Source organism: Drosophila sulfurigaster, chromosome 2R, assembly GCF_023558435.1.
Source record: "Drosophila sulfurigaster albostrigata strain 15112-1811.04 chromosome 2R, ASM2355843v2, whole genome shotgun sequence".
Taxonomy (NCBI): domain Eukaryota; kingdom Metazoa; phylum Arthropoda; class Insecta; order Diptera; family Drosophilidae; genus Drosophila; species Drosophila sulfurigaster.
This window is the reverse complement of record NC_084882.1, coordinates 20,724,174-20,744,132: the sequence shown is the minus strand read 5'-3', so window position 1 is coordinate 20,744,132 and position 19,959 is coordinate 20,724,174. Positions and strand designations below refer to the sequence as shown.

The 19,959-nt window shown below is 39.9% G+C and overlaps 5 protein-coding genes across 7 annotated transcripts; 3 read left to right on the top strand and 2 right to left on the bottom strand.

The window, feature by feature from the left end:
• The first annotated feature begins 392 nt into the window (after positions 1–392).
• On the top strand, positions 393–8,827 carry LOC133839699 (box A-binding factor). The gene is given in 6 exon segments (XM_062271358.1): positions 393–561; positions 2,233–2,647; positions 2,716–4,666; positions 5,035–5,232; positions 5,234–6,054; positions 6,124–8,827. Coding segments are annotated over 6 exon segments (3,513 nt in total). The 5' UTR covers positions 393–518; the 3' UTR covers positions 6,209–8,827.
• Positions 8,531–14,739, bottom strand: LOC133839700 (eukaryotic translation initiation factor 2 subunit 3). Of its 2 annotated transcripts, XM_062271361.1 has the most exons (5): positions 14,530–14,714; positions 13,657–13,831; positions 10,102–10,338; positions 9,159–10,032; positions 8,531–9,089 (listed from the first exon to the last, which is right to left on the bottom strand). In XM_062271361.1, exons 1-5 carry the CDS (start codon positions 14,593–14,595, stop codon positions 9,014–9,016), a joined length of 1,428 nt encoding a protein of 475 aa, XP_062127345.1. In that variant the 5' UTR covers positions 14,596–14,714; the 3' UTR covers positions 8,531–9,013. The 2 variants fall into 2 exon arrangements, with proteins under 2 accessions (XP_062127345.1, XP_062127343.1); XM_062271359.1 differs by lacking the exons at positions 8,531–9,089; positions 9,159–10,032; positions 10,102–10,338 and adding an exon at positions 10,511–12,768 and having other exon boundaries at positions 14,530–14,739.
• A 633-nt stretch (positions 14,740–15,372) lies between these two features.
• LOC133839694 (protein SET) lies at positions 15,373–17,356 on the top strand. 2 transcript variants are annotated; one of them, XM_062271353.1, is made up of 4 exons: positions 15,373–15,788; positions 16,396–16,585; positions 16,646–16,990; positions 17,056–17,356. In XM_062271353.1, exons 1-4 carry the CDS (start codon positions 15,540–15,542, stop codon positions 17,064–17,066), a joined length of 795 nt encoding a protein of 264 aa, XP_062127337.1. In that variant the 5' UTR covers positions 15,373–15,539; the 3' UTR covers positions 17,067–17,356. The 2 variants fall into 2 exon arrangements, with proteins under 2 accessions (XP_062127337.1, XP_062127338.1); XM_062271354.1 differs by having other exon boundaries at positions 16,646–16,994.
• A 73-nt stretch (positions 17,357–17,429) lies between these two features.
• Positions 17,430–18,529, top strand: LOC133839695 (ATP synthase subunit O, mitochondrial). The gene is made up of 3 exons (XM_062271355.1): positions 17,430–17,572; positions 17,798–18,241; positions 18,307–18,529. The coding sequence occupies exons 1-3, from the start codon at positions 17,543–17,545 to the stop codon at positions 18,460–18,462; spliced, it is 630 nt and encodes a 209-aa protein (XP_062127339.1). The 5' UTR covers positions 17,430–17,542; the 3' UTR covers positions 18,463–18,529.
• Positions 17,797–19,598, bottom strand: LOC133839692 (uncharacterized). The gene has a single exon (XM_062271351.1). The coding sequence runs from the start codon at positions 19,596–19,598 to the stop codon at positions 18,537–18,539; it is 1,062 nt and encodes a 353-aa protein (XP_062127335.1). The 3' UTR covers positions 17,797–18,536.
• Between the last annotated feature and the right edge of the window lie 361 nt (positions 19,599–19,959).

Here is a 19,959-nt window from a genome sequence, read left to right as displayed (position 1 = left end):
CGGTGGCGATGGTTGCTCGAATATTGAAATACAACAATACAACGTTTTTGAAGCCTCCTAGATTATTTTGAATGAAAGAATAAAAAACCGTTCAAAAGGACGCGCCTGTTTATACGTGTTTTAAAAATATACCAATATACTAAACAAAAAAGTAACTATCGGGGTTGCTGTATTTTTGTATATCTCCTCGACATTAAACAAAAAACTTTAATTTACTTAATAAAATAAGCTAGAATGATTCTATAATTATAAATTATTCAATTAAATTAATTAGGTTTTTTAAATGTATTTAATTTGTGAAATTGAAAAAAAATCGATGCACCGATAGTGCTTTCGATGTTTCTCCACCTCAAGTGTTTTTAATATAACTTCGAACGGTCGCACAGATCAATTTTAGCACTAGTTGGTATTGCTCGAACGTTCGTTAAAAACCGTTGAAAGTATCAAATAAAACCAGTGTAACTAATAACAATTAAAAGTGAATTGTGCAGTGCAAAGTGCATATTAACGCCAGCAAAATGTATTTTTTGGCAGTGCTTGCGTTTATTGGAAATGCCAAAGGTAAAAATGAAATGCAGTGAAAAAATTGAAAAACTTTATACACACACAAGCTTATTTGGGAGCATATCCTTGCTGTGTTTTAAAGAGAGTAGCAATGTGAAATGTATATTTTTTTCATAATTCTAAGTATTTGGCATACATTTTATGGAAATATGTATTAAATAAGGATCTAAAAGGGACAATGACTGTTTTTTCCATCTAAAATCAGTTTGATATGCTGTTCTCTTTCTACAAATACATTAAATGGAATATGGTCCATGGCCACAGCAGAGTTTCACAATTTATGGGACACAGGGCACACACACACGCACACAACCATATACACTTGCGATGCGCTCTTTTGCTCAGCTAGCAACTCCTGCGAAAAGGGGGCATAATGGTTTTCAGCTGGGCACTGCGAAGGAAGTGGCGTGCAAAATTTTGCGTTGGTGCTGACTGCCCTTTCTCTCTCTCTCACTAACTCTCCCCATCTCGTTTGCTCTCACGCTTGCTCTTTCACTCTTTCTATCGCTCTCTCTATATGTGTGGGTATACAAGCGTATGTATGTATGTATGTGGGTGGTGAGTGTGTTGTATGCTGTTTATTTTCGCATGTGTATGTATACTTTGCTTATGTTTGGGTGTGTACGTTTGTACATATGTATGTATTGGGTTTGGGGCTGAATTGGGTGTGTGTGTGTGTATCGCAAAAATTTCACTTGGAAACTCGCATGAAAGGCATTATTTTTTTCTGTGTGTGTGTGTTGCTTTTGCGGAGGCGTAGAGCACGCTGCTGTTTGCCATTTTAGCTCGTGCGTTTCCTGCTCGTGTTTTTTTGCTGCTTCGTCGGCTGGGCGCTCGCTGCATGTTATTGCAGCCAGGCAGCAGCCAGCCAGACCCAAATGTCCTTTTTCGTACGAAACGAAATGCTGGGGATATATTTGTGTTTAATTTGAATTTCCTTTTGCTGTTTAGCATTTAAATTATGTTGAAAATGTTATGCGTTTGCATTTAATTTCATTCAAGTGATAAATGTTATAGCCCCATGCGCTTGTAATGTGTTTTAGTGTTAGTGTATTTGTGTGTCTGGGTGTGCATGGGTACAGCACCTGCTGCATTTTGTGTGTGTGTTAATGTTGGCACTTGAGCAAAAAGGTAACTTTTAAATCAGCAGCACAACGAAAGTTGGTCAAGTGTGTCAAAATAAAGATTCGTATACATAACTGTATATCTATGTACATATTTCTAAAAAGTAGATATGTACATATGTACGATGCTGTGCGCATCAATGTATGCTATGTTTTCTACTGAAAATCTGATCTCCGTTATTTTAACGGAATATGTTTTTATCGTTTATTATTTTCACATTATTGACAAGTTAATCCAATTGAAATGAATTGTGACGATTTTTATCCGATTTCAAACAGTTGGAAATATTCTTGAATGTCCTTAACTGTAACACATTTATTTTTATTAAATATATTCTTTTGAAGTTCATGAAAAGGTTTCAAAATACGACAATAGTTAAAATACATTTATTTTAATTTTCTTTTTAAAAATATTTTGCAATGCAAATTTGTGCAGTAGATAAAAGTGTTGTCCCATATAAAATATATGTATATAATAAAATATAATTGTCATACTTATAAAAACTATGTAAACTACAATTACGCTAAATCTTTTGGACTACAGATATCAACGCGGTGAGCTCCAGCCTCATACAAGGCGGACATTGCCGAGATTACAATGGCAAACTCTATGAAACTGGCATGCATTATATGCCAGGACCGGACTCGTGTCGTCTGTGCATCTGCGACAGCGGATTGCCCAAGCAATGCAAGATGGTGCTCTGCGAGGCGTTCAGCAAATGCAAATCCTTTCAGACCGTTGGCAGTGGCAACAATTGTTGCGAGGTCATCTGCCTGGACGATCAGTTTAGCGATGGCAGCACCGATTTTGGCATTTGACTGGTGGCCAGTGGCATCACGGCCACACTATCGCTATCCTTGCTCTTCTTCCTGGTCAATCGACTGCGACAACGGAAAATGCGGGCACGTGAAAATCGCCAGAATGCCGAAGATCAGCGCAGCATTGTGGGAAGCATTGGGTAAGTTTTGAATTCATATTCAAATAAGTTTATAAACAAAAAATTTACAATATTATTGGGAATTCCAGCTACATTGCAGGCAACATGGGCTATATGGAGGGCAACTTGAGTGCCATGGATTATTCTTATGGCGGCGCCACTACTCATTATCCGCTTTGGAAGCCACCCAGTGGCTATTTTCCGCGAGGCGAGGCACCACCGCCCTATGAGGAAGCCGTAGCCATATCCCAGGCCGAGGCCTTGAGTGCCCAATGCACTGTGACTTTGCCGAATCATTCCCAGCGTCAAACGGTGGCTAGCGTCAGTCAGCAGCAGCAGCAGGTTCAACAGCAAATGCAGCAGCAGCATCTACAGCAACATACACTGCAATTGCATACACAACCGCAGCAACATGCGCATCCACACTCGGCGTATACGCAACAATTGGTACCCGTAACTGCAGCTCACCCATCGCACGCCTCGCACGCTCATCAATTGAATGCTGCTGCAGCTGCGGCTGCTGCTGCTGCCGCCGCACAGTCCAATCAGTACACTCAGAGTACGACAAATTTAATCAACATCAATATCAATAGCGGCGGCGTAACCACAATTGCCACTGGGGAAAATCATCAGCCGCCCTACAGTCTACAGAGTGAGCAGCAGCAGCAGCAGCAGTTAACAATGGAGCAACATCAACAACAGCAACAACAACAACAACTTCAGCAACAACAGCAGCAGCAACAGCAACAACAATTGCAGACTGCGGTTCCCAGCAATTCGATTTGTGTGCAAACATTGCCAACACCAAAGCCAAATGTCAGCAGCGAGTGCAGCTACAAAAACTGTCACTTGAACATCAGTGCCAGTGTCACAACTGCAGCAGCTGCCGCAAGCAGTGTTTCAAACTCGCTGGCCTATGCAGCAGCAAGACGCACGCCACGCGGCTCGCAGGAGTTGCTGCAACAGCAACCACAACAGCAACAATATCTAACTGTTGCCGATGTCGAGATTAATGCGAGTGCCAGTGCAGCTAGCTATCATTCACTACCCGCCTCGGCTGAGCTGTTGGCAACGCCTACTCATCACATTACACAACAGCAGCAGCAGCAACATCAACAACAGCAGCAACAGTTGCTGGCAGCCGCGTTATCCACGCCCGCGATAGACATGTTGCCACCATTGGAGATAGCCACCATAGCAGCAGCAGCGCCAGCGTGCAGCACAGCGGATTCAGTTACACAAACACTGCCAATGCCACTGCATGCTGCTCTGAAGTCACAGCAACAACAGCAGCAGCAGCAACATGGCAGCAAAACGCCATCAAGTTCGCGTCGCTATCATCGCACCATTCCACGCTACTTTGCCGTCGCCGATCCACTGCAAGTGGTGAGTGTGAAGCCCAAGCCCAGCTCCAGCGCCAGCAGCAGCAGTGAAGCGGCGTCCAGTAGCAAGATCAGTAAGAAGCCCATGTGCCAGTGTCCCATACAGCATGTGCCCATGTCCTACATGGGCAGTAATGCCAATGCCAATGCAAATGCCTTCCTCAGCGGCGCGGGCAAACTGTTTGCCGGCAGCAATGCTTGCGCGTTGTCACCCAGTGCTGGAGCACGTCATGCCGCCACTTTGGCCTATGGTCAACGTGCCAAATCTGCCAGTAATCTGCAGCAGCAACAACATGGGCAAGAGTTGCTTAGTTCTGGCAGTAGTAGCTCGAGGAACCCTTGCAGTCATGAGCCTAAAATAGCGACAATCTCAAAACAGGTGGGCGATGAGTTGCAGCCACATCCATCGCATGCTGCGGGCAGTGTTTCCTCTATAATACCGCCGCCACCATTGCAGCATCACGACGATGTCAGTGCGCCACCCATTGTACTGGGTCGTGTCCAGAAACGTTCATCATCGAGCAGCTCTAGCAATGCCGTTGATCGCGTACGCAGCTCCAGCAGCAGCGCGGGACGCAGTGCATCGAGCAGCGCCAACGGTGCTGCTGCTGCTCAAACTGGTGTCGATGCGCTATCCAGCGTCTATTTGAATCGAAAGGTGAGTTCGAAATGTAAGTAATCCCATTGCAAGAGCGTAGTGTCAATTCTCTCGATCTTTCATTGAATGCTCGAAGTAAAGTAAAAATTTAATCAATGAAACATGATTAGTTTTTTTTTTAACATTTTCGAATGAAAAGTGACTTAATTAAACAGAACTGTATTTACAAATTGGCGCACATTGTTTGTTTAATAAACAATTTAGTGTATATTATAATACCAATTGCTATGCCTTAGAAAACTTGATTCAAGATTGATTTTGTTTTATGTTTTCAATTTGCGCGAAACTATTGGCAACAACCCAGCAAATCTACATAAACAGTAAAGTAAATTTCGTTCCTTTTGTAATCCCAATGTTGGTATTTGCAGGTTGATGCTTACTTGAGCTTGACACAGAAACAACAGCAACATTTCTATAACCAACAACAAGAGTCGCATGCGCAACAAGCAAACGATCAAAGCAATCCAACATTACCACCGAAACTCTACAAAAGCCTAACGAATTTAAAAAACAGCAACAACTACAGCGCCAGCAGCTGCAACTGCCACAGCAACAGCTACAAGTGGCAGCAGCAGTAACAACAACAACAGCGCTGTCGCCACAATTTATACACTGAGCAAGTCGACAAATAGCAGCGTGCATCATCAACAGCGAAAGGAACAAACGCCCACATTAACACTGCCTCCAGCTAGTCCTTCGGCCAGCTGCAGCGAGAAGTCGAGCGGTAAAATCAATTCGAGCACCTTCTATCCGTTGGCCAACAATCATGTTACCTACACGCTGCCCAAGCACATTAGCGGCAAGATATCGCTGAATAGCACCATCAATAGCGTGGTCAGCAAGGTGCCTTCGGTGATTAGCATTCCGCCGCTGGAGAACAACAATGAAAAGGTATCGGCAATTAGCAAGAGCACAACACTGCCAAAGATATTGCGCGTGAAGCGTGACAGCGATAAAACAAACATAACCCCATCATCAACATCAACAACGACAACTGCAAGTGCAACTGCCGCATCGAGCAGTAGCATGGCCATTGCACATTGTCAGATGCCTAGCTATCCAAGGCTCCAGAGCGGACGCGGTGGCACTCCAAGCAAGCAGCTGCCGGTGTGTACCACATCGAAGAACTGTTTGAATCCAAATGAGCATTTCTTGCCCAACGACACCAGCTTGGATGATGATTATCTCAGCGAATGTGAGAATTGCAAAATTGCGCAGAGTGCCAAATACTATCTGGATGCTGAGCTAAGTGGCAGTGGCGCCACAACATCAACGCCGCAGGAGACAATGACGCTGCAACGTAAATCTCTGGAGGAGACCAAAGAAGAGCCGCATGACAGCTATTATCGCAGTTCGCACACATTGCCCAGCAATGCCAAAAAGCATGGGTAATTATTTTATATGAAGGTCATCACATATTATATGATTATTAATTGCGTATTTTATTTATTGTACAGAGTCAGCAAAAACAATAATCGAGAGGCGTGGCAGTTTTCAACGATACCAGCCGCTAGTTCATCGGATGAGGATGTCAACGAATGAGATTTAAGCCATTTTCTTTAAGATGCCAAACACCAATACCCAAAACGCCAAATTGTGCATCCTAAAGAAAACGTAGGCTTCGATTTAATGACAACAAATTAAAATACAAAAAAGGCAAAACAAATGTATTCATCACAACAAACGAGTTACGTTTTGAAATCAAGTAAATAAACAAAATACGGGAATATTTCGTGTATTGTAAAAATGTTAAGAATTGCTCCAATGAATATATGTGTTAGAATATATAGTATTTATGTAGATATTAGATATGATTAACATTGGCATTGGCATGTATAAATTGCTTATTTCTCCACATGTATATGTATATTTGTATCTTTGTAAGTGAAATTGTTGCAAAACGAAAAAAGAAAAAATACTCAAATTGTTAAAGATTATTGTATGTTTAATGTAAAGAAGAAAACCTTTAAATAACAAACTCGATCCCCCCGGGGATGATAGGAATTAAAATTTGCATTATTGTAGTTGGATATTGTCGTTCCACTTGAGGAGTATTAGTATGTATATAATTGTAGATTAACCAATTCAAATCAAGTATTAGAAGTAAATAAAAAACTCCAATTTTGCCAATGTTGCTATGTATTATCAATAAATTACAAACATACGTGCAAGTAGAGCAGAAAGTATCCCATTTCTTGTAGGTTAACTACGGATTCATTACCAGTTCATTCCATACATACAGATTGCACAATGAAAGATAGATAATTATTATACACAGTGTTTAAATGTAAATGTGAAATTCTACAACTAGATTAGTTACATCAACCAAAGATTCAGTGTTTGTGTATTATAAGGCATACACAAAGACAACCAACAGCACTTTAAGGTGTTCAATGTATTGTACTTTATGTACATAAGCAGTATTGGTAGATATTAGTAGATTGATTACTTGTTATATGAATGTAATATACAAAAATGTATGTATGAATCATAAAATTCTTCTAATTGTGTTTTATGATATTCAACCTCATTCCATTTAATTTATTAGAAGACATCTATTGATAATACCACACAGACTTATGACAAATATTCAAAATTGTTGTACACATATATGGACGAATCGAATCTTTCTTTAGAGCAAGTCCAGCATTTTTATCTTGTAAGCAACGCATACATATTGAAATGTAACCACAAACTAGTTACAATGAAAATGTACTTAATTAAATAAGTAGATATTGTATTGTATACAAATATGTAATTCGAATCGAGAAAGCGACTCTCCAAACAGCAGCTTCATTGTTGGACTGTCCAATTGCTGCTGACGCAAAAGTTGCTTTCCTTAATTAAGCGATTGTATTTGCAAACCTATTTGCATTGCAAACTAATGCTATATTCAGACTGTGGAGTTTTGAGTTCTGAAATTCACACATAGGAAAGCCAAAAGATAAGAAAATGCAACGCAAACCGCTAATTAACAGCTATATAAAATCATTTCAGATTATTGCTCATTTTAATTGAAATTTTTTTTGTAATCGAGCTTATTATCTGACACTATGTGGAATGCACAATCGGGATTGAGCGAAAAGTTCCTTAGTTTCCTACTATATTTCATATACTCGTTATCTGTGCATTCCGTTGAATCCTGCTCAAAACTTAATTGTGTTCAAAAATCGCTCAAATATATAGGATATATAAATGAATTTCAATTTCAATTTTTTTAAAGTGTGTTCAACGAAACTACAAAAAATATTTCTCTGTTTACTCAACGGATGGAATGAAAATCAATCTTAACTCTGACCGAAAAAGATGGCCGGAGAGTATGACATGATGAAAAGAATTAAATGTAATATTACTCAAACTCAATAGTATTAAATTAAAGTTTCCAGCAATTAAAAAAACATAAACACAACGTATGTATGTGAATCGCGACTAAGTACGAATTTTTATTAATTAAGCTAATTAAAATTGAATTAATTTCAGTAAAAACAATACCAAAGCTAAAGCAAAATATACATAAACAGTAGTTTAAAATAAAATTAGTGTGCACTAGGAAATAAATCAAATCGATACAAAAATTAAAAAAAATAAATGAGAAAAAATACTAAAAAAAAGAAATGTTTCAAAATATGTAATTTAAAATAAAAAGTAATAAACGATAATGATGATGTCATGTTTCAAAAACGATAATGTGAAATTTGTAATAATAATGCTTAAACAAATAAAAAGGTCTATAATGAAAACGTTGACTAATTGATTGTTGATAATCACTTCCCCCAACAACGTATATCTTTTACTTTCATTATCCTTTGTCCAACCCAAAGATAAAAACATTTATTGTTAGTTTAATTATAAAAATGCATACCATTTTATACGTTTGTTTGTTTGTTTTTGTATTTAAATCATAAAAACAATTTTACGATGTATCAGAGTTGTTTTGTTTTTGTTTCGTTTTATATAATATGTATGGTATAACCTATTAGTTTCTCATATGCTTGGATTTGCTATTTATACATAACATTTCCCCAGCATAAATCATTTATATACATACAAAAATTAAATAATTTAAGGTATGTATGCATAAATTTTCAATAGTTTTGTTTCTGTTTCTTAATTGTTTGTTTGCTTTTGCTATCAACGGACGTGAAGGAGGACGACGACGCAGGATTTAGAAATGAAGATACGGTGCTGGCGAAGAACAAAATCTGCTGCAATTGGCCAAATGCAATATACGCCAATTGTGATAATTTTGTGTATTAAACATACACACACACACACACTTGAAGATACGCCTAATTTGTAGATGAATTCGCAGCGTGTCTCGGTTAAACGGTCGTTGTTGATTTCTTTTTACTTCTTCGATGGTTGACTATCTAATACAGGTGTAATTGTCTTGCCGCCAAAGATCTGTCCCCAACCAATCAAACTGCAAAAGGAAAACAGCATTTTAGTCGTGCATAAAAAAAGCCACAAGAGATTTGCGAAAAATTCTTACCGCCAATGGTTCTCCACACGTCTGCTAAGCGCAATCTTTTCGCCCTTCTCCGTGCACACGGGCGTTGTCAGCACAATCTTGGCCAAATCACCCTTTGTGGCCGAGATGCGGCCGCCAGTGCTGAGCGACCCAATGTTGACCAGCAAGATTTCGTTACGCTGCAGCTTCTCTACACGTGCGCCCTTCTTATCGCCATCGGTACGCACGCCGAGCAAGCGACGTAAGAGGTAATATGAAATTTCCAGCTCAATGTAAATGTCGGGCAAGTGACCAACAGCACCAAGCACTTGACCCACCAGACGATCGGCACGACAGAGAGTTGGGTCAATTTTGGTGCCCACACCAATTAAGCCACCGGGAACGGCATATTGCAGTTCATTTTGTTCAGCAAAGAGCGAAACGATGCGCGAGAAAATGGGACGGCAAGTGATGTTGCCATCGCTGTCCTTTGTCACGACACCAGGACGCACCTCGATCTCTTGGCCAACCTTGAGCACACCGCTCAATATGGAGCCGCCGGCAACACCGCCTTTGAGATCCTGCACTTCACAGCCAGGTTTGTTCACATCGAATGATCGAATGACAATTAGGCGAGGCGGCGCATTAAAGTCACGTTGCGGCACAGGAATCTTGTTCACAATGTACTCGCACAGCACATCGATGTTGTACTTCAGCTGAGCCGAAATTGGAATAATCGGTGCGCCCTCAGCGACGGTGCCCTGAACAAACTTTGTGATTTCTTCGTATTGCTCCTTTGCCTGACTCTCCTTAACCAAATCGATTTTGTTTTGCAAAATCAAAATCTGTTTCAGCTTCATAATTTCAATGGCAGCCAAATGCTCAGAGGTTTGTGGTTGCGGGCACGATTCATTGCCTGTCATAAAAATGTATGGTAAGCCATAATTAGTTACATACACAATCACCTTGCAGCAATTTTACTCACCCGCAATTAGCAGGAGCGCAGCATCCATGACAGCGGCACCGTTCAACATAGTTGCCATAAGAATGTCGTGACCAGGGCAATCCACAAAGCTGACGTGACGCACCAATCGGAAGCGTCCAGAGCAGGCAGGACGTGCGCATGGCATGCTATCATCCTTGCTGGAGCCATCCGACACAAAGCTGGCCGGTCGTGGGCACTTGGGATTGTCGCACTTGTAGATTTTGGCATTGGCATAACCTGTAAACATTTTTGAAAGACGTATGACAAAATAAATACATGAAAATTCAACATAATACCCAATATTAAACATAAATATATGCTAATACTACAATCAAATCATAATTAATTTACTATAAACAGAAAAAAAAACAAATTATTTTGTTTTGTATATTTAATAAGTGTTTAATTTGCTTGTACATATGATAACTTTAGAATTGCAAATATGTATAATAAAATGTGTTATGTAAAATTATATGCTTCAAGAATAACATGATTGTTGTCTTCATTTGCCCCATATTAACAAAATCATAACATTTATATTTTATCATTTGCATGATTTTAATGAATAATCGCAAACATCTTAACGCTATGTGATTGAAATGTTGTATAATGTCTAATAAAACGCGATGTGTAATACTAATTGTATATAAGTAAGAAAAAAAAATTGTCATAAGAAGTAATTGATCCATGCAAATGCAATTATTAACATTTAAAAAAAAATCTATAAATAAAAAATAGTTCTTACTTCGCCTCGTCATATTTTTTTTTAGTTAAGAGAGTTGAACAAAAAGCTATAAAAAAATGAATGCTCTAATTCTATTTTCTGTTGTCTTAAAGTCGCCTTGAAATTGAATGAATAATTTGCAGTTTTACGGTGGTTTGTTTTAAATGGCTTAATGTGATGTCGCTAGAAGAGAACCTTGCGGCAATTATTGGCGCCACAGCGACACTCGACACGCGTTGCCGTCGACAGATTCTCGTAGGGCACAGCTTCGTTATCAGCACGAATGTAATCAAAGCTCAGTTCCTCGCCAGCCTTAATGTAACGCAACGTGAAGAAAACTAAGTGTGGCATGGCAACATTTAGATGATTAATCCAGCAGGGGAAAACAGCCAAATTGGGGTCGCACGAATGATTGATAAAATGCGATATGTTGCCATAATTGGCCGCATCAATCGTGTACTCGCTCTCTGCTGTCGTATTGTAGTCCAGATCAAATAAATAAGTTCGACCTCTGTCATCGTAGATTTTGCCTCGCTCATTCGCCTCATCGGTGGTAATAATCTCGCCCACATACTCGCAAACGTATTCGCCTTTGCGCAACGCATGCGGCGTACGAACGCCCCAGCCACATCCGTTACTAGTTTTGTACAACTCCAGTGCATGCTTGCGTCCATGCTGGACCAGGCGATTTGAGCAACTGTCATCGCAGCTGCAGCGACTGTTGCACTCAAAAATGGCACTGCCTTGGGGCAAACGCAAGCGTCGTGTGGTACGATCGTAGGCAAATAGTTCGCCAGCCAGGCGAGCACAACAGCGACTCGAGGCGCTGCATTCGCTATTATCATTATGGCAACTGCAGCCGAATACTTCAGTTTCTGGCTTGGGGACAGACTCGCTGAGTATGTTGCGTTTGATATAAACAAAACTTTCATCGATGTCATCCAAATCGCTGTTGTTTACCACACGTATTGGCGGCGATGGGTGCTCCACACTGTTCATATGTTCCTCGAATTGAGCCAACTTCTTTAATTGTGTTTGCCTCTTGTAGTAACAACGTTGCATTTGCATCCGCAGCATAGCACGCTCCTCGATTCGACCCCGTTCCACTTGACTGCGACTTCCCGCAGCTTTGTACTGTGCCAGCAATATCAAGTCCAGCTGCAGTGGCAAAGCTTCAAAGTTATCCAGGTTTTTCATGACAGTGCTGTTCAAGACGAGTGGCGGCGCATCGGCTAGCTGTGCCTCCAACCGATTGCTGATCGCTGAGATATAGGACTTGTAGGTATCCAACTGAATCTCCACAAAATGCTCCAGCTGTACACATTTTGAGATATTGTTGTAGCTTTCCCAGGTGTTCTGGCTACTGTCATAGCCCAGCCATTTGACAAAGAAGACGGGCTCAAATTTTGCAACCTCAACGCATTCTACGCGCTCCACTACGTACTCGCCCTTCGGCTTCTTTAACACTGCGAGCGGCATTCCCGCATTATCCTTGATGACTTTAAGTGCTGGTGAAGATGACACCTCACTGTGGTAGTTGTTCTCATTGCTGATATTGCTCTTGCCGCTGCTGCGTCGTCGTTTTGCGGCTGTAACGCTCAATTGTGTTGTTTTGGCTTTAGGTGCCACCGTTGCAGTTGAAACGCTGGATGTAATCTGCAGCTGCAACTGCAGCGTATCCGGTTCGTCCGCACCAAAAATGCTGCCATAGCCGCTGCTATGGCTGGGACTGAGCGAACTCTGGCTGTGGCTTCGGGATGAACGCGTGAAATATGAAAATAGACTATTGGCTGACGGCTGATCCTGCTTCTGCTCCTGACCCTGCTGACGTCGTCGCCGTCGCTTAGCGAGACGCATTATCACTTGATGCTGCTGCAATTCATATTGCCTGCGCAGCTTCTTGGAGTGCAAAAGTTTTTTTATTTTTGAATCGCTTAAGCGTTCTGCAAATGACAATTTTTTGTTTGGGTTTTGTTTTTGTTTATTTTTTACGCGCGTCGTTGGGCAAACGATAAAACGAAAAAAGAAGAAAAAGATTGGCTTAATTAATTAAATTGCTGGATTATCAAAAATCAAAAAACAAACAAGAAAAAAACAAATACAATTCGCAAAAAGCTCTAAGAAAGTTAACTAAAGAGAAAAACAGTGTGCGAAATACAACAGAAAAAAACTAAAAAAAATGCAATCTCTAATCTAAGCTAACTACAAAGGCGACGACACGGTGTTTATTGTGTTTGTTTGTGGAGTTGTGTGAAGGCTAATCCAGCAATTTAAATTATTATTACAAGAGAAATTATACTTGATTGATTATTAATCATTTACAGAACGCTCAAACCCGACGAGAGTCTTAAAACTAAAAGCGCAAATCACAAGAAAAAATAGTGTAGGCAAGGCGAAGAAACTTACGAGAACTTAGGAAATATACAATTATTTAATGGATTATTGTTATGGTACGGTTTTAAAATACACTTTGTTTTTTTTTGACTTCCAGATTTTTGTTTTTTTCTTTGTAAAAAGCTGTTTTATAATACTAAATATTGTGTTTTCCAAATCTTGCAAATTACTTCGAATTCAAAATGTGCCGTCGTCAGTAGAAAGTTATTTTGTTGTCTTCTGATAAAAAAAATTAATAAATTTAAACAAGCTAGGAAAACGCAAATTATAGTTGAAAAATACACTAATTTTGCCTAATTTAGCCTTTTTGTATAAATTTTACTTAGTAACTAGTAGATATTGTATGTCAACAACTCTAGAATAATATTCTAGACACTTTATTATTCCTCTTATATACTATACTAAATATGCAAATACTATAGACACGATTCACTTACCCAGCTTAATTGTAATGTTTCGTTCCAGCTCATTCTTAAAGCGAACAGTCTGCACACCAGATATAGCCTTAACAACCGTCGATTTGCCGTGCGCTACATGGCCGATTGTTCCTATGTTGATTGTTGCCTGACGTGAGATTACTTCGGGCGACAGAGGCGTTAGATTGCTAACTTCCTACAAAAGAGATGCAATCCAGGAAATGCAAGACAATTTAGCAATTGCAAAAATTCAATTTTATCCTTATCCTAGTAATATGTTTGTCCTCTCTTGAACTTTCGCAAAACACGCCCTAACCGCCCCAACAAACATATTCATACATATGTATATACACACCCGTCCACTCACATACATACACACGCACACAGGCAGCTGTACGTATGCATTTTGTATGTGACGTGAGTATGCGTAGAAAAAGCCGTACATTTTGAGGTTAGAATCAACTGAATATTGCATCAGATATTGTAGCAACAGTTGAGCCGCTGCACATATCTAACATATTTCACAAACTTCTTACAAATTCCCAGCATATTTCAAACATCTGCCAAACAATACAAATGGCGGAAAACCCTACGAATGCTAGCCAAATTAACGCAACTAACGCCACGTGCTGCATTCTTCAATGGTGTCGTCGCTTTGCTCATCCCCAAACAACAACAGCAACATAATATTTATGTTGTTTGCAATTGCAATACATAAATATTACTGTTTTTTGCTACCTCTGCAACAAATGCTTTTTTTCATATAGAAATGGCCGCTATTTGAAGCGTTGTCCCTGTTGTTTTTGTAAGCAAAAAAAGACCGAACGAACCACAAAAGACGCGTACGTTGTCAACGATTTGTGAGGGGAGAGTTCGCACTTTTGATTCACTCACCAAATTGCTAAGATCCTGCTTTTGCAAATTTGTGTTCACGTTGACTTGAGCTTCAGCCGTGGCCATGTTTTTAATGTTTTAAAAAACGCTTGCTATACAAAATTATAAAATGAATCGGCCAGCTCGTTTACACCTCGACATTAAATATTGTCCGCGCGTGTTGTAAAGGACCGAAACCTTCTTGTAATTTGTGAAGTGCTGCAAAACTGTCGAACAGTTCATGAATTTGTTCAATCGATTAACGAACGAGTTCCAAAATGGAACTAACTTTAATATCGAAATTTAATAGAATATATCATTGAATGTTAATCGAATTCATATTTAAAATCTATATTTATAAAACAGAATAATTCTAATTACAAATTTTTGGTTTTAAATTATTAATAATATAACATGGGGAAATAAACAAATTTCAGCCATAATTTAAATTTTGTTTAGTATATTTTACTATTTAGACGTGATTTAATCTGGTATAATATGCAACTTGTCAATTTAAAAAAATCTATTATTTTGGATCGTTTCTGTAATATTTTAATACATTTTCAATGAATTGTAATTAAATAGTAGTATATTTTTTTTTGTTAACTAAAATGATCTCTTTGATCACTCATTTTGGGATGATCACTCATTTTGCGATGGCAATTTTTCTGGCAACTTTTCTGACTTCCCTTTTAATGTAGCTTCAAAGAACTTTGTTTTTAAGTAAGCAAAAGTTTGAAATAATTAAAAAATATTTATTATATTGAGTATTATTGGGCTGAAAACCCAACAATGCTAGTGAAAAAAATCGATGTTTGAGGAAATTTTTAAAATACATCAATATGTCATCGATATATCTTCACTTCTATCGGTCACACTCGGCAAAGAATTCGCAAACGCAACGAGCGGCGCCGCGCATAAAGTGTAATAAAATCGTCTTTAGCTCACAACTGTACTAGAGTAAACTAATTGCAAATTTGCAATACAGTTATACTTAAAACCCTATATCAATTAAAACTAAAGAAAGCATCATGTCGAGCGTGCCAAAGCGACAGAAGTTGGAAGCTGCCGGCGATGGAAATACATCTGCCGGTCCAAACGAGGAGGAGTCGGACGCGCTGGAACAAATCGATGCTTGTCAAAATGAGATTGACGCCTTAAACGAGAAAGCCAGCGAGGAGATCCTAAAAGTTGAGCAAAAATATAACAAACTACGCAAGCCGTGCTATGAAAAGCGCAGCGAGCTCGTTAAGCGAATCCCAAATTTCTGGGTGACTTCTGTAAGTATAAAATTATGCCTGTGCATGCGTGTGTGTGAGTGGAAGACGGCGGCATCATTATCTATGTCCATGATTTTTGCACTGTACTTTTGGATGGGAAATTTAGATAACATTAGAAATGGAGAATTCCCTTAACGTTTCATTGCACGTATAGAAGAATTTATACCTTTCATCATTAATTGATTTTGTCTCTACTACATGTGCAAGAAAAATTTCTCTATTCGAGGAACATTTTCGTTTTGTTCTTTTTCATCTTGTCTTCTATGCATGCCGCTTCCACCGGTCGCACCGCTCTTTTTGTTTGTCTGTATGCGTGTGCGTCTGTGTGTGAGTAACTATGAATGTATCGATAAACGTCTGCGCTTAAAGGCGCAACTCGCGTACTCTATGAACTTTTAATTATTCAGGTTTCTACTTGTTATAAACCTTGCTAAATGGAAGTAATTTGTCTGTTTAATATGCCAATTTCGTTGACTAGCATTGCACACGTTTTTGATGTTGTGAGATGTTATTTCACTATCGTTATCGATTTTTATGGTATTCAAAACTATGTTTTTTTCATTCGCTTGCATATTATTATATTAAATGTAAATTTACCTCTTTACAGTTCATCAACCACCCGCAAGTGTCTGGCATTCTTGACGAAGAGGAGGAGGAGTGTCTGCATGCGTTAAACAAATTGGAGGTGGAAGAATTTGAAGATATCAAGTCTGGATACCGTATAAATTTCCACTTCGATGAGAATCCATATTTTGAAAACAAGATTCTCACCAAAGAGTTCCATCTGAATTCAGCGGGTAATTATACTTGTACATTTTCCATGCAGTGTGAAATTATTTAAGCTATCTAATATGTAGCCTCTGAAAATGGTGATTGGCCTGCCTCAACTAGTACGCCAATCGAATGGAAGGAGGGAAAGAATTTACTTAAACAGTTGCTAACGAAACCCTACACCAACAAGAAGAAAAGGAATTCCGATTATAAGACTTTCTTCGATTGGTTCTCTGACAATGCCGATCCCGTCAACGATGAGATTGCTGAACTGATAAAGGATGATCTTTGGCCAAATCCACTGCAGTATTATCTAGTACCTGATATTGAAGTGGAGCCTGAGGATGATGATGAGATAGATGATAATGAGGAGGAAGCCTTTGATGACGATGACGGCGAAGAAGAAGGTGACGAAGACCTTGAGGATGAAGGTTGGTAAGCACATATCTAATGCCAAAGAGCGTTATATTCTAATACATTCTTTGTATTCTTTCAGATGTCAAATAAATCCTTCAATCTATAACACATAATTTCAATTTTTCCAACTGATTTCCGAACGGAGATAACCACTTACATATTACTATTATTTGATGTATGTCGGTTATGACGGGACGCGATTCAAAAAATAACAGCAACATCATTTATAATGTTGCATCACAATTGCAAATATACCCATTTTTAGGCAGTTTTACAGTTACGTTTTAAGTAAGATCGATACGTATTTCCGAAAAGCCCATCTAAAAAAAAAACAGTTTTTTAAAATACATAATAAAAAAAGACGTGATGCTGAAAAACCACTTTGAATTCTTTTTCTTTCCTTTTGGTTATTGAGTATAATTGGTTTTCAGACATCGTTATCGATGTCGCATTTGCAACCCTGGTTTTGATATCGATACTGTGGCAACTCTGACTAGTTGAAAAAAACGACAACTCTGTCACAGCTGCGTATTGTAGGTGAAAAATCCAGCGCAAGTTACAAAGCAATGGCCTCCGTTAACAAATTAGCAATTTTGGTATGTTATAAACAAATAATTTAAGAATATATATTTAAGACTCTGTTGCAATTGCAATAAACCATGGAAACTGTTGATTAAGTGGTGCTGCCATGACATGGATGCAAAATTATCTAATGAGCATTTTGTTGGTTATGTAATTTGCAATAATAACCAATAAACAAAGTCGAGACCAATTTTCGTATAATCTAAATCTATATATGTATGTAATTAATGATTTCGTAGACCCGCACACTGAGCTCCGCTGCTGCCCAGCAGACGGTGAAGCCACCAGTGCAGGTCTTTGGCCTGGAGGGACGTTATGCCACCGCCTTGTACTCGGCTGCATCGAAACTGAGCCAGCTGGATCAGGTGGAGAAGGATTTGACGGCACTGCAGGCCACCATTCGCGCTGACAAGAAGTTGCGTGAATATGTGACCAGCCCCATCATCAACAAGAAAGTCATGTCCACTGCTTTGAAGGAGGCATCCGAGAAGCTGCGCTTTGCTCCGGCTACCGCCAACTTGTTGGGTCTTTTGGCCGACAACGGACGTTTGAAGAAGCTTGATACAGTTATCAATGCTTACAAGACCATCATGGCTGCCCATCGTGGTGAGGTTGTCTGTGAAGTGGTCACAGCCAAGCCCTTGGATGCTGCTCAAAGCAAGCAGCTGGAAGGCGCACTCAAGGTAATCATTAATTCATCACATAATTAAGCTGTATATCCAACTTTGTTCTGTTTCGACAATTGCAGTCCTTCCTCAAGGGCAACCAGTCGCTGAAGATCACTTCGCGTGTGGATCCTAGCATCATTGGTGGCCTGATTGTTTCCATTGGCGACAAATATGTCGATATGAGCATTGCCAGCAAAGTGAAACTCTACACAGATGTCATTCAGTCCGCTGCTTAAGCTTAAGGAATTAAACTATATAAAAGCGAATAAACCTTCTTCGGACTCTAGTTGAAATGTTTCCCCAGCGCGGTTCAAATCTTTATGTTATCGCCTGAAGACGGTGCAAAGTTTTCGGCACCTGCATCCTTCTTTTGCGTTTGAAAATGCGCGTTTCTCGATGATGCCACTTCTGTTCTGGAGCTCGCCTGAGACAGCGCCGATGATTCTTGCCACTGCACTGGTTGCGTTGTTTGTGGACATGCAGCAGGAGCCTCAAAGCGTCCAAACACAGCATACAACTCATTCAATTTCTTGTACATGGTGAATTGCCAATCGCTCTGACGACACAGTTCATATTCCAGCTCGTTGATACGATTCTGTTGCCCCTTGATGATTTCACCCAGTTCGTGGCGCACTTTTCGCTCACACTCGCAAGCAGGAATTGTCTGCAGTTGGTGCTCCATATCTAAGTGCATTTGTGGACACAGTGACATTTCAGCACCAGCAGACTCTGGACTTACCTCGTTACAATGACAAGGCGTTTCACCAGAATGACTACGACTCAATAGCAGCACATCTGTGCAGTCACTGGCAGTACATGCACCGCAGGCGTCGCCACACTGTTCGTTCTCATCCGGCAACTGTTTAAGTTGCTCATCATTGTCGACTGGAGTGCGCAGCACAGTTACTTCGGTTTCATCTAAATCGGGAAAAGTGGTGCCGCGATCAGAAACGTTGAATTCACTGACAACGATCTCATCCTCATCCAGCAAGCAGTCAGAGGACTTTTGATTTTCTTGTGTACCATTAGTCTTTTCCTCTATGGTAGATGTATTCGCACAATTGGGCATTAATGTAGCGCCCGGCAGCAACAGCACATTGAGTGACTGGCGACTCTTCGTCTGTTTCGCGGCGATCGCCTGCGCCTCACATTTAGCTGTAATGAGAGCCGCCTGCTTCTGAGCCAGCTCCACGAACTGCGGTATATGCTTAATGCAGACGCAGCATTGTTTCTGTATGGTTTCGACGCATATCTCGTTTGCGCCCATGCTGCGTTGCCAGATTAATGCCTCCCGTTTGTTTTTGGGATAGTGATAGGGATCAGCAGAGTTGCAAGCGATATACTTGCCGCAGACCACACATCGACGGCACATAAGGACGACAATTCAATTTTTAAATGAGAAATTTAAACAGCAAATTAGATTACAAATCTAAAAATGGTGTGTATGATTTATTTCAAGTCAAGTTAAAGTATTGAATATGTGTACAGCTTGAGCTAGTTACACAACTCAATGCAATTTATTGACTGCGCCCTCACTCACTTCTTCATTGATCTACCGATTGTCTGCGTCATTCTTGCCATTGTTTTGACTGTGGTGCCGCCAGCTTTAGGTCTTGGTTCCTCCTTCTTGGGGCTCTGTAGTTCATTCATCTTGGTTTGTATTGATTGATGCAGTTTTTTGTTGCTGCAGCAGTAGCTCCTCCAATTCTAGCAGACGTGCCTCCTGCCGCTTT

Excerpts from the sequence above, each read along its gene's own strand:
- LOC133839700 (XM_062271359.1), bottom strand. The coding sequence starts at position 14,595 with ATGGCCACGGCTGAAGCTCAAGTCAACGTGAACACAAATTTGCAAAAG. Across the intron at positions 13,832-14,529 it reads AGCAGGATCTTAGCAATTTG|GAAGTTAGCAATCTAACGCC; the intron begins GTGAGTGAATCA and ends TCTCTTTTGTAG. Across the intron at positions 12,769-13,656 it reads AAACATTACAATTAAGCTGG|AACGCTTAAGCGATTCAAAA; the intron begins GTAAGTGAATCG and ends TGTCATTTGCAG.
- LOC133839694 (XM_062271353.1), top strand. The coding sequence starts at position 15,540 with ATGTCGAGCGTGCCAAAGCGACAGAAGTTGGAAGCTGCCGGCGATGGA. Across the intron at positions 15,789-16,395 it reads CAAATTTCTGGGTGACTTCT|TTCATCAACCACCCGCAAGT; the intron begins GTAAGTATAAAA and ends ACCTCTTTACAG. Across the intron at positions 16,586-16,645 it reads GTTCCATCTGAATTCAGCGG|CCTCTGAAAATGGTGATTGG; the intron begins GTAATTATACTT and ends TCTAATATGTAG.
- LOC133839695 (XM_062271355.1), top strand. The coding sequence starts at position 17,543 with ATGGCCTCCGTTAACAAATTAGCAATTTTG. Across the intron at positions 17,573-17,797 it reads TTAACAAATTAGCAATTTTG|ACCCGCACACTGAGCTCCGC; the intron begins GTATGTTATAAA and ends ATGATTTCGTAG. Across the intron at positions 18,242-18,306 it reads AGCTGGAAGGCGCACTCAAG|TCCTTCCTCAAGGGCAACCA; the intron begins GTAATCATTAAT and ends CGACAATTGCAG.
- LOC133839692 (XM_062271351.1), bottom strand. The coding sequence starts at position 19,598 with ATGTGCCGTCGATGTGTGGTCTGCGGCAAGTATATCGCTTGCAACTCT.